Source organism: Tupaia chinensis, unplaced genomic scaffold (genome assembly GCF_000334495.1).
Source record: "Tupaia chinensis unplaced genomic scaffold, TupChi_1.0 Scaffold149501_1, whole genome shotgun sequence".
In the NCBI taxonomy this organism is placed as follows: domain Eukaryota; kingdom Metazoa; phylum Chordata; class Mammalia; order Scandentia; family Tupaiidae; genus Tupaia; species Tupaia belangeri.
In genome coordinates, this window is record NW_006209345.1 from 908,173 (window position 1) to 920,777 (window position 12,605).

Sequence of the window (12,605 nt, forward strand, 5' to 3'; positions counted from 1 at the left end):
GGGCATGTATGGGGTTTCTTTGGCCCTTTTTTTTTTGAGAGGTTTTTCACTATAGGGCATGTGTGCTCACCAGACAGACAGAGAGAGACATAGAGACAGAAAATGAGAAATCACCCCCCCAGGGGGGATGGCCACGCCGCAATCCCTTCTCCATTCTCCTCTCAGGATCTTGGGCACACATGCACACACGCCCGGCGTGAGTTTTAAGCCACCGGGTCCGGGATGCGAACCGCGGTCGCCTATGTGGGAGTCCAGCGACATAGCCATTACGCTAATTGCTGGTTCCCTTTTGGCCCTTTTTTTAAGTCACTGGGTTTCAGACTTAAACCATGCAATCAACCATGTGGGATCCATCTCCCTTAACCTCCATGTCATCTGCTGGCCCATTTTTTAATAAATGTTATTTTATCTTTCAGGTGTTTGCCATGGGGCATGTGCGCTCACTGGAGAAAGAGAGACAGTGAGAAATCACCTCTAGGGTAATCCCTTCTCCGTTCTCCACCTTGGATTTTGGGCACAAGCACGTGCGCCTGGCATGATTTTCAAGCTGCCAGGTCACAGATTCAAACCGTGGTTGGCCATGTGGGAATCTAGTGCCATAACCACTTTGCCACTTGCTGGCCCCCGTATCTGTTGTTTTAAACCACTTAGTTTGCAATCTTTTGTGTGGCAGTACCAGGGAATTCAGGCAGTCCCCTTCCCTGTCTGGGCTGTCCTTTGTCTGCAGGGGAGGGTGCTGGCCACATGCGTCCTGGATACTTCCCAGTCTGATGTACAGAGGCTTCCTCGAGAACTTCGTCTCTGTTCCCTGGGTCTCAGCTGCCACTGAGAAGTAGGGGCAAGAGAGCCCACCCACCAGAAAGATGCTTTATCTCAAGGCCCCTCCCTGCAATGGGCCTCCGCCTTCAGAGGGCTCAAATGGGGCAGAGAAGGCTGCGCAAGTCTCCTGTTCACAGCCCTGCGGGCACTGTCCAGCCTTGTGTCTTGGGACTGGAGAGACTGAACATGGCCGGGCAGTAGCGTGTGTGCTCCGTGACACACTCAGTGTGCCACTCCTGGCCCAGGAGTGTCAGGCAGAGCAGTTCCGCATATCTAATGAGGTTGCTCTGTGGGTACTCCAGAGATGAGTCATTCCTGCCCTGTGGAGCACCCAAGCCGGGCAAACATGTTAAAAATCCAAGATCAAATAGGAACGCTGTCAGTGGCTCCCATAGCTTATACCGGTAACACGTGTTACACCTGAGAAAGATAGAGAACATGTATAAGCTGTAACCGCTCAGCATCTTTAAAATTAATCAAATGACGGTCCAGCTGGTGGTGTGGTGGTTGAGGCGCTAGATTCGCACATGGCCGACTATGGTTTGAGTCCCAGACCTGGCGGCTTGCTTTCTCACTTCTCTTTTCTCTCTCTCTGCCTCTCTCTGGTGAATACATGTGCCCTATAGCAAATTTAAAATAAATTAATTATTAAATTAAAAAAACGATATGGCCCATAATTGAATAAAGAATTGCCTCCTGGAACAAGAAGAGCGATAACTGCAGGAGAGGCTTGATCCAGCTGCCCTGCCACAGGCTAACCTTATGCTCAGGCTCCACCCCACAGCCTCACAGCAGCCCAGGCTCCCTCTCAGGTTCAGAAAGGCTGGGCAAGTCCCTGGGCTCTTGCTCCTTGCCCAGGAGTCCTGAAGAGGAAGGGGAAGCACTCTTTATTCCAGAAGCCCCAGAAAATGTCTCTCCAAGTCTTTGTGGCTCAGATTTCACACCCTTAAACCTACTCTTCCTGTGGTTATGAACATGTTGTTGGGTTTAAGCCTGTCAGGGCCTGACCCAGAGCTGGGGGTGGAGGTGGAGCAAAGTGTGGGTGCCGTCAACACCAGGAGGGGCAACTTGGTGCCGACAGGGAAACCAAGAACTGTGGATGGAAACACGAACCGTCTTGATGCTGCTACCCAGAGAGCCTGCCTTGGCCCCCAGGGCCTTTGTTCCAGACTTGGATGACACACGGAGCGATGATGGTATGAGGTGAGATGACAGTGCCATTTACCATGTGCCAGACTGTGTGCCAGGGGCTTTGCATATGCGGAGCCCTTTAATCCTCACAGCACCCCGAAAAAAATTCATTCATTAAGGGCCAACAGGTGGCATGGTGGTTAAAGGCGCTGCATTCCCACATGGCTGACCACAGTTTGAGTTCTAGACCCGGTGACTTGCTTTCTCATTTTCCCTTTCTCTCTGTCTCTCTTGCTGGTCAAATTTAAAAAATAATAACAAATGGAATCAAATAAATACTTTTTAAAAAAGAATTCATTCACCAAACAGATTTATCGAGCTCCTGTTCTGGACATTACCGTAGACATTAAGGACATGTTGATGAGAGATGGAGAAGGCACCACAGCATGAGCTTATGTTTTTGCAGATTATCCTCATTTTATTTTATTTTATTTATTTATTTTGGGGGAGAGGTGTTTGCTATAGGGTGAATGTGCTTGCCGGAAAGACAGAGAGACAGAAAGTAAGAAATCACCCCCCAGGGGGGATGGCCACACCACAATCCCTTCTCCATTCTCCTCTTGGGATCTTGGGCGTGCATGCACATGCGCCTGGCGTGAGTTTAAGCCACCACGTCCAGGGCTCAAACCATGGTTGACTACGTGGGAGTCCAACAACATAGCCATTATGCCAACTGCTGGTCCCAAACTATCCTCATTTTATAGATGAGAAAAATGAGATTCAAGGGGAATTTGCACAGTTCAAAAGTTTCAGAGTTAAGATCCAACCCGAGGGTCCTCCAGTCCGAAATGTATGTACCTAATGTGCATATGTACATGTATGTAGGCCTTTGCTTTTCGATTTTTAGTTTTTGCTATAAGGTGCATGTACTTGCCAGAGAGCTAGAAGGAAAGTGAGAAATCACTCCTCAGGGTATGACCGTGTTGCAGTCCCTTTTCCTTCGGTCTCCTCGGGATTTGGGGCACACATGCACATGCCCTGGGATGATTAAGTCTCTAGGTCTGGAACTTGAACCGTAGAAGGCCATGTGGGAATCCAGAACCTCAACTACCACGCCAACTGCTGGCCCCATAAGCTTTCTTTTTATTTTTATTTTGGAGAGGTTTTTCGCTACAGGGTGCGTGCGCTCGCCAGACAGACAGAGAAAGACAGACAGAAAGCGAGAAATCACCCCCCAGGGGGAGATGGTCACGCCGCAATCCCTTCTCCTCCATTCTCCTCTTGGGATCTTGGGCACGCACGCACACGCGCCGGTGTGAGTTTTAAGCCACCGGGTTTGGGACGCAAACCACGGTCGACTACGTGGGAGTCCAGCGGCATAGCCATTACGCTAACTGCTGGTTCCCAAGGTTTCTTTTTAAAACACCATCAGTCACCCTCAGACATTCACAGGTAAGCCGTACCTGGAGACCTCATGCCCTTTGTTCTCTGTGAGACAGCCACGCCAGAGGCCTGGCCCTGTCATGTACCTGCCGTGTGTTCCTGAGCCTGGGTTCACTCCTCTTACAGGGTCAGTGGCTACTCTCAGGCCACAGTGGCAGAGTTGAGGAGTTGCAGCAGAGACCACGTGGCCTGCAAAGCCTAGAGTGTGCCCAGCCCCCAGCCTTAGTCCCAGGAGACGGGATGAGTTCGTCTGTGAGAGAACGTGGGCTCTGCCGGGTCCTCCATGCGTCTGATGAGCCTGTCCCTGCCAGAAGCAGATCCATGGGTGGTTTTAAGATGCGGGGGCAGGCTGAGTGCTCAGCATTTAGCACGACGCCTGGTACATAGTACATGCTCAGTAAGCTTCGGCGCTGTGATTCTCCTGTGATTAAACAAAGGGAAGCACGCCGCGCCTTCTGTGCTTAGAGGGCTGGGCTCCAGGATACGGGATGATCCTTGGGTTAGTCCACTCTGCTCCTAAAGTGGCTGCTGGTGAAGAGGCCGGGTCTCAGCTGCTGCTGGGTGAAAATGAAAGGGATTAATGGATGCCGCCGTCTTTGATAGGTTCAAGGCCCACTGAAGCCCCTTCGGTGGAGGGCTCTGTATTCTCTTTCCTGGCCCTCCTTGTGTGCCCCTGTGAGTGGCAGTGACAGTGCCCCCGGATGTGGGCCCCAAGGCCAGCGCCCTGGAGCTGCCCGCCCACCCGACCGCAGGCTATTGTCTGCTGCGGCCTGGGCCTGGCGGTGTGGTGCTGGGCTTGTGGGGCCCCAGCAGGCAAGGGGACTGTGGGAACGGATTAGAGGTCCTGGGCTTTCTTTCCCCCTCTTGCATAAACTCTTGATCAAAGACATTCCTGGGATGACAGAGCCCTGTGAGCTGCCGAGAGGCTGGCCCAGTGTGCGGATGCAGACCCCACGCTGGCCGCTGGCCGTCCGCACAGCCGCCTGCCCTCCTGGCCCACACTGGGGCTCTAGCTCCTGCGACTGGCCTTGCGGTGTGACCAGTGATGGAGCGGGTGGGAGGAGGCGACGTGGCCATCGAACTCCCAATGCACAGGCCAGCCTTGGTGCTGCGGTAGCCGGGCAGTGATTCTGCTTCCTGGGGTTGGCTGTGAGGGAGTGCAGGGAGGCTGGCCACTGCCAATGGGCGCCAAGCTCCTCTCAGCATGGCACCATCCTGACAGCCCACCACCACTCTTGCCCTCAGAAATGCAGTGCATGTGCCTGCTCTGCCCAGCTCCTCCTCTGTTCCAGGCTTTTCCCCTGTCACAGTGGAGTTGGTGGCACATGGTGCTGGGGTCAGGCAGCGTGTCACTGCAACTCAGCAGATTCAGCTCCCACTCCTCTGCACTGTCGTTTGCCGGGGTGGGAAGGAGGAAGGGCGAGGAATAGCGAGACTTCCGTCCTCAAGGGGCTCACAGAGTCATAATGATTCCTGGACTCCCAGAACCACCCGCCTTGGCAAGGCGGTGGGGAATTCTTCAGAGAGTTGAAATGAAGGTGCAGCAGGTCAGGCCAGCGCAGCACTGGAAGCCTGGAGCAGTTCAGTGTGTGTCCAGCCAGCGGGCAGAACGTGGAGGTCAGGAGAGTTGAGGCTGGGAGCTTGGAGGCAGGATCCAGGGGTCTTGGGTGGGGCTGAAGGAGACTGGAAAGCCCAGGAAGGTTTTGGCCAGAGGAGCAAAGGGTGGACAGGGCTGCTGGGCTGCAGAGACTGGTCAGGAGGCAGGGCAGGACCCCCACAGGTGGGCCGGGGTTCTGAGGAGAAGCAGCTGGGAGACCTGGCGTGCACAGGCTTTGTCTCTGAAGTTCCTCAGTGGCCAGTTTGTGCTGTCATCCTATCAAAAGGGCAAGCAGACACCCAACAGGGGACAAGGCCTTCACTCCATCCCAGCAGGGGTCACAAGTACCCAAAGTGACATCAGCTGGGTCTGGGAGTTGGGAAGAAGGCACAGAGTGGCCTAAGGACATCTGGGGTCTAGAGTAGAGAGCCTCAGAGACCCACTCACCGCTGAGATGGGGAGTAGAGGCCCTGGGGCACCGAGGACCCCTCCCTCGGGCCTGCCCCACCAGACCTCCCCCCTTTAGCAGCCTGCCTCTGCCTAGGCCCAGCGGGATCCCTTGCTTCAAGCCATCCACTCCACATGCACGCAGGGCCCATCTCACCTGGTGAATGCATTGCAACTTTCAACCCCGTCACACTACAGACCTACCTTCCATCTGAAAAAATAAAAACAAAAGACCCTGGCCTCCTGCGACCCTCTTCCCAGGCTGGCAGTTAGAGCAGCTCTCCTGTCCTCCTCCTGCATCCTGTCCTGCACCTGCCACCTCGGTTCAGATCAGACTGCTGCCCCACCAGCCGCAGCACCGCAGGCCCCTGGCCCACCTCGCCGACCCTCGCTGTGGTCAGACCCACTTGCACGGTTCTCCCTCCGTGCACAGACTGAAATTAGGTTGTGGGCTGAGGACCCTGACGTAGGATGTGGTTCTGGCAGAGCTAGACTTGCCTCCATGGCCATGGGGCACTTCCCCAAGCCCTGACTGTCCCTTAAGTTCTCCCACACAGGGCCTCAGCTGCATTAGGAGCACCCTGTAGGCTTCCCCACCCACCAGCACAGGGCTGTCTTGGGCAAGGCTCCCAGGACCCCATTCTCATGGGAGTGGCGTGGTGCCCCACAGAGGCCAAATGTCCCCTCCCAGAAGTACAGGTGCCTGTGGAGAACCAATGTCTCACCACAGGTCTCCACGTGAGTCCCTGGAGAAGGCCTTGCAGGGTGGGATGGGGAGGGACACAGTGGCATTTCACAAAGGCCCCCGGGACTGACAAGTACTGACCGTCTTTGACATGAAAGCTGACAGCTGCTGGGGTAAGGACAGATGGGTCTGTGCTGCAGAAATGAACTTCAAGGCCATGGGGCCCAGGCCCTGTGGAGTCACAGCTGAGGTTGCCTGGGCCTTCCCATGGTGCTTCCCACTACCTGCCTCCACCTGGGGAGTAATACCAGTCACGTGTACCTGAAATCTGAACTGGATGTCCCTGGGTGCCCAGGACCCAGGTGCAAAGCCACCCAGACTGTGGCCCCACATTGTGCTTAGCTATCATCAAACATGGCGGCACCATGGTTCCCCTCTGACAAACAGCAGCCCATGCCACAAGAGGGTTACCAAATATGGATCAGTGGGCATCATTCCATGGTCAGGGCTTGCTCACCCAGCTGGGAGAGCAGAACCTGCACCTCGGTGGGCATATCTGGCAATGTCGAGACATTCAGTGCTAACACTGGGGGTGGCACCACTGGCACTTGGCAGTAGAGGCCAGGGATGCTGCTGAACTTCCTGCAGTGCAAGACTACTGGGCTGTGCATGTCAGCCATGCTGAGGTTGCCAGCTCCTGCCTGCCACCCCCTCCCCAGGCTTCTAGGCACCAGGTCCACACCACTGGCCTCCTGCTAGCCCGGGAAACACACAGGCAGGCACTGCACTGGGGTTTTACCAATTTTATTTCTAGACTTCACGTTTATCTTGTTTTCTGCTGGAAATGTGCCGGTTACATGTCCGTGCTGGGAAGCGCCGCAGTGTGCAATCAGAAACACACAGACCCAAACTGCCCGCTGACCAGAGACCCTCACAGACTTGCGCATCACAGGACAGACTCCGCTGTGCTGTGGACCTGCCACCAGCCTGGGGCCTTTTTCGCATGCACAATTATCGAAGACATCTGCCCTTGCCCCATCACTACGGACAACCCATCCCTCAAGGACCTGGCTTGGTTCAGACAGATGCCGCGGCCAGAACAGTTGAGGTAAGCGAAGCAGTGTTCTGGAGGGGGTGGGAGGGGCAGGGTGGGCCAATCCTGGGCCTGCCAAGAGCCTCAGGGGTCCACCAGTGGGTACAAATCCTTTTGGTTCGGCAGCTTGCTAGGCGACTCTTGGGCACACAGCACTGTGAGCTGGCTTCATTGAGATTTGGAGTCTCTTTAAATTAGCATTATGCTGTAATTAACAAAACAACAACAAACAGAACACTAGTACATAATAACAGATTAAACACCCAAAACTTGAACAAATTCCAGAAGCTATTCCAATCATCCCGAATGACAGAGTCCTACGGGCACAGCACCATGGTGGCACGTAAGACACACTTGTTATAATAATAATAATAATAATGCAACTTTCATAGCTACACGCAAAGAATGATACAGCTGGAAAAACTACTATGATGGTACATCCCAGATCAGATAAGAGTCCAGCATCAGGGAAAAGAAAACGGACACAGCCTGGTCTTCAGAGATGCCCACGTGGGGGGGAACGTGGCCTTGGGGCCAATCGATTCCCACCAGGCCCATCCTGGGATCTCGTCTGCCCGTCTGTTTGCCGAGGCAGACAGAACCTGACCGCTGGGTCTACATGGCTAAGTGAAGCATGAGGTATTGTGAAACAGGAACCTTTTTGGAATAGAGCAGTAATCACATTTAAGTCAAAATTGATCACATAAAAAAAAAATTAAAAAAAAAAAACTAAAGAAAAAGGGCATCTGTAATACAATGTTCTACGAGAAACTTAAAACTAAAACATGGCAGTATATGACATTGTAAAACAAAAATCTGATCCTCCAATAGCAGCAAAACAATATGAAAGAGATACAGAGAAGCAACGTGAGTCTGTTTTCAAACCTTGCCGGGGAGTCATTGGTAGCAGCGCAATAGGAAAACGGAGCCGCAGCCTGTCTCTCGCGTGGTCACCGCCCCGTCCCCCCTCTCCAAATTCCCTCCTTCACATCCTCTCTCAAGCATCAGCCTCAACTTCTCGCCACCTCCCTTCAACACTTCCTCAAGAAAAATGGCAAAAGGTACATAGCCAAGATGTGCAAATGGTCTATTTGTCACTAACTTTTTAAAGGAGGGAGCAGGCGATAAGAATCTATTGGAACTGAATTTGTTTCTAGTACCCTAATTTTCTTCCTGATTCTCATACGTCTCCGATGAGATCACTGAACGATGCCAAACAAGCCAAATCAATGCCCTAGTGTGTTTTTTTCTTGAGATTTTTTTTCTTCCCCTCACTTTTCAAAATTGTATTAAACCTGCAACATCAAAGGCTGAATGTGTGTGTGTGTGTGTGTGTGTGTGTGTGTGTGTATCTGTTTAAATCAAGGGGAGATTGCATTACTTTATAAATCATACTGGCCTTGAAGATCCTCTGAAATAAATATTCTTTTTAGCCTTAACTATAAATTATATATTTTAGTGTTTAAAACCTTCTGTTGTGAAATGTCTAAAGGTAACCCTTAAACTACCTGTTCTCTGGGTAAACCTTTGAGGTCCCTACTTTGAAACACCAGTTGGCACCAAAGGAGTCCTAAACTTCCAACTTCTCTACAGAAAAAGAAAAGAACTTATCCTGGCAATGTGAGAATGCAAATCTTTTTTCTTCTTGACTGGGACACAGCCTTCAAAAACATCTCCCTTTCACTAACCCCACAGTGACATGCACTGGCTTCGCAATCCTGTCTGCACACAAGTCCACGAATATATTCCCAAACCATTCCATTAAAAAATTGCCCCCTCCACACACGACCTCAACAGCGATATTCCTAGACCTACTGGACTGAAAGTGCTTTGAAATGGAATGGTTTTAGAATATGGAGAAGGGACGACAACAACAACAAAAACAAAAACAAAAAAATAAAAACAAAAAAAAAAAAACCTGTGGATTTAACCTGGATGTGAGCAGGCCGCAGGGTGAAAAACCAGCATCTCATAAACAGGTAACTACAAAAATAGGAAGATTATAAAAATAGAATATATTATGTCACTATTTTGTTTTCTCTCGACAGTAGCGTAGAGTGGGAGTGGGAGCTGGCCTTTCCCGATCCTGCTACGCTGGCTGGAGCCCGGCAGGCCTCCGCTCAGGTAGGGGGCGCATGCAAGGAGGCCGCCTCTAGGCTACTCTGAGAGCTACATCAACCATCGGTAAGGTGAAGAGGTTACACGTCTACCTACAAAATAAAATACACATACCATGACTTATAAAGTGACTACATGCACGAGCAAGCGAGATACAGAGATGCCTAGAACCACGCTAAAGCTGTGCCTTAGGAAAAGCACGAGGGTACGTTTTCCTACCTAAAACCCTCTTCTACTTTAAAAATGGTTTGCTGAATTTTTTTTTAAATGTTTTTATGCTTTTTTCTTCTTTTTCTTTTTTTTTTTTTTCGAAACAACATAAAGAATCAAATCTAATCCTTCCCTGGAAATGTTTCCTTTGTGTTAATGCCTATTTCACGACACCAAGACACAAGCACATTAATATAAAAACTAGTTGATTACTAGGGTATAAAATTCCTCTATTTTTGTGGCATAACTTCCTCTCCTCCCTACTCAGGGTTATGCAAATACTATTTTTTTTTTTCTCTTTCTCTTTTTTAAGACCGTTTTTGGGTAATTTTTTTCTTTTGCTTAAATCAGAGACGGAAGGGAGAAAGAGCAAAGGAAAAAAAAAAAAAAAACCAACGACAAAGAGAATGAAACTTTCCCTTCTGGTAGCAAAATGTCCCAGAGAAAAGGGACTCTCCCAGGGGAGCCCCTGGCCTGCTCTCCCTGGCTGCGGGGCGCTCCGCGGCCACAGCGCCTCAAATGTCCACATCTCGCACATCGGTCGGGGTGCAGGCCAGGTCAACCTCTTCTTCCTCTTCCTCCTCTTCCTCTGTGGCCTTGGGGTCCAAGTTCTGCTGGGCCTGGCGCAGGCTTGACTCCAGCAGGGCTTCGATCTGCTCTTGACAGGCCCGGAGACAGTCCTGGAGAGAGGGTGGGGAGAGAGGGTCCTTAGAAGGAGAGCACAGCAAGGGCTCCCTCAATGCAGCAAGGCTAAACCCAAACTCCTGTGGCCTGTGTTCCTTCCCCAAATCCAATGAAGGAGATGTGGGAGCTGCTACCAACACCCCGGGAAAGAAAGCATGGACGGCCACCTTGGTCACCAGCTGTCCCTGGCCTGAGGAGCTCACACGCATCTACCGGGCCCTAGAGATCCCACTCAGGACCAACCACCTCCTCCCTGACCTGGCCTGCTAGTCTGTCAGACTGCTGCTGCCCTTGCTACAGACCCTGTGCCTTTCCTGCCTGCCCCAAAGGCCTGGCCTCTGGCCCTCCTGGTCTCTGGCTCTGAGATCCAGTGCCATCTGACCCAGGATGGGGCAGCCCCTGAGTGAACCTCGCTTTCCATGATAAATGGTAAGTTGCCATCAAAAGTGTTAGGATGCACATGACCGAGGATGAATGTTGGTTGACTCAAGCAGGGTTGGAGGGGGGGCCTTTATCCTCCTGTCCCCTCCCTTGTGGCCTCCATTCTGGGTCAGCCACCAGCCCCACATCTCCACCCTCACCAACTCCACGCTCCCCAGGCTCCATTCCCTGGTCAGCAGAAGTCCTGGAAGGCCCGCGTCTTCACCTTCACCATCTCCACCCTCTCTCGGATCCATCCCCTTCCTTCAGCAGGGATTGGGAGCCCCAGCACCCAGGGCCTCTCCTGGTCTCCTCCAGAGGCAAATCTCCCAGCAGCTCCAAGCTGCCTCTTGCTGCTAGTGGCCTCCAGACCCAAGCAAAGTGTTGTCAGCCTGGAAGCACAGGTTCTGCTACAAGAAACAGGGTTCAGCGACGGCCCTGCATGGGTGACCAAGCTAAGCTTCCAATCAGACAGGGCTGGGCGAAGGCACTGCCCAATAGAAGAGGCTCCCGGGCCAGAAGGGCCTCTGTGCGAACACCAGGTGGCCCATGTCCTTGGTGCTCCATGCCCTCCTTTCTGATATTCAGCACAAAACAGTCCCATTCTGCACGTGGGGAAACCGAGGCCCAGAGGCCTATGGGGAACCCAAGATTCCTCAGTTCCAATCCTCATGGGCCTGGCAGCTCCCACCTTCAAACTCTGTATATACAGTTTTCCGGAACAACACTTACTTGCTCCTGGAACCTTGGGGCTGAAATGGAGAGCTGAGGGGTGTAGGAGGGAGACCCCCCTCAGCCACTCCCCAGGTCTAAGCTGCAGCTCCATGATCCTTCTGTGTCCTCCTTCTGGCAACCTCACAATGGCAGCCCCATGGCTAAATCAAGTCCCACCACAGGGGCGATCTTGGGCTCTCAGCCTTCTCTGCCTGTCCTTGTGCCCACACCTGCCCACAAGGTGCCCGGGGGCCGACGCCCTTCACTCACAGCCAGGAGCTGCACACAGGACTAAGTGCTTCTCTGTGGAAAGGAACAAGTGACTGCTCTGTGGCCCGGGCCACCTGACTCACGGGCAGACATTCTACCTACCACAGAAGACCCCAGAATATGCCCCTACCCCACCAGTCCTCTGTGGACATGCCATGGACGAGACCGCACTCGGGGAGATGGGCTGTGGTCTGGCAGCAAACGCGGTGAAAGTGGTTTCTGGGTGAGGGGCTCCCCTGGCACACATGCCCCTGCACAAGGCCATGTGCCCACGTGACTGAGGTGACAGGAAGGAGCTGAGCTGGGCCCCGGAGGTGCAGCTGGTTGGAAGGGACAGTGATTGCCATGACCATCACCACCAGGAAGGCCGGCTAGGACTTTCTGAGCCTCAGCCTGGCTACATCTGTCACCAAAGGACCAAAGTAAGTTCCCCCGAAAGTTAGCTCGGAGGCTGGCATTTTACTTCGACCTCGTTACCGCCACCTCTATTCAAGTAAGGCGGGATGTGGCAGCTTTCCACAACCACCTGGCGACAGGATTTTGTTTGGCGCCACTGCAAGAAATACATGGGCAGATACTCCTGGGGGCGAAAAGTTGTCTTCATCCAGGGTGTGGAGGGCACACCCACAGGGTGGCTGCAGAGCACCATTATGCCTCGAGGGGCCCAGGCAGGTGCACCAGAGCCACCTACTGAGCCGACATAGGGACTTCTGCCTGCCCTGGGCTGGACCACCACGGGGTAGCCCAGGTCAGAGCCCCTGGGGGCCCCAGCTGGCCCACCTGGTCCTGCGCTGGGGTCAGGGCGGTCACTCCCTCACCCACAGTGGCTGCCAACCTCTCTGGTCTAATTTGGCAAATGCTGCATACCCTTGTAATTGTTATTTTAATTCTCTCCTGAAGAAAAGAATGGAGCATAAAACTGGCATTTTTAGGAAGATGGACACAGTGAACTCCGGTTTAATGGCAGGGGGCTC

General features: G+C 52.7%; 1 protein-coding gene across 1 annotated transcript in view; it reads right to left on the minus strand.

Moving 5' to 3' along the window:
- Positions 1-6,910: 6,910 nt before the first annotated feature.
- The window catches only part of CCND1 (cyclin D1), a 19,418-nt gene continuing 13,723 nt past the window's right edge, over positions 6,911-12,605 (minus strand). The window contains exon 5 of the mRNA XM_006171239.3: positions 6,911-10,223. Coding sequence (XP_006171301.1) covers positions 10,059-10,223 — 165 coding nt within the window. The 3' untranslated portion in view covers positions 6,911-10,058. The remainder of the gene's footprint in view (positions 10,224-12,605) is intronic.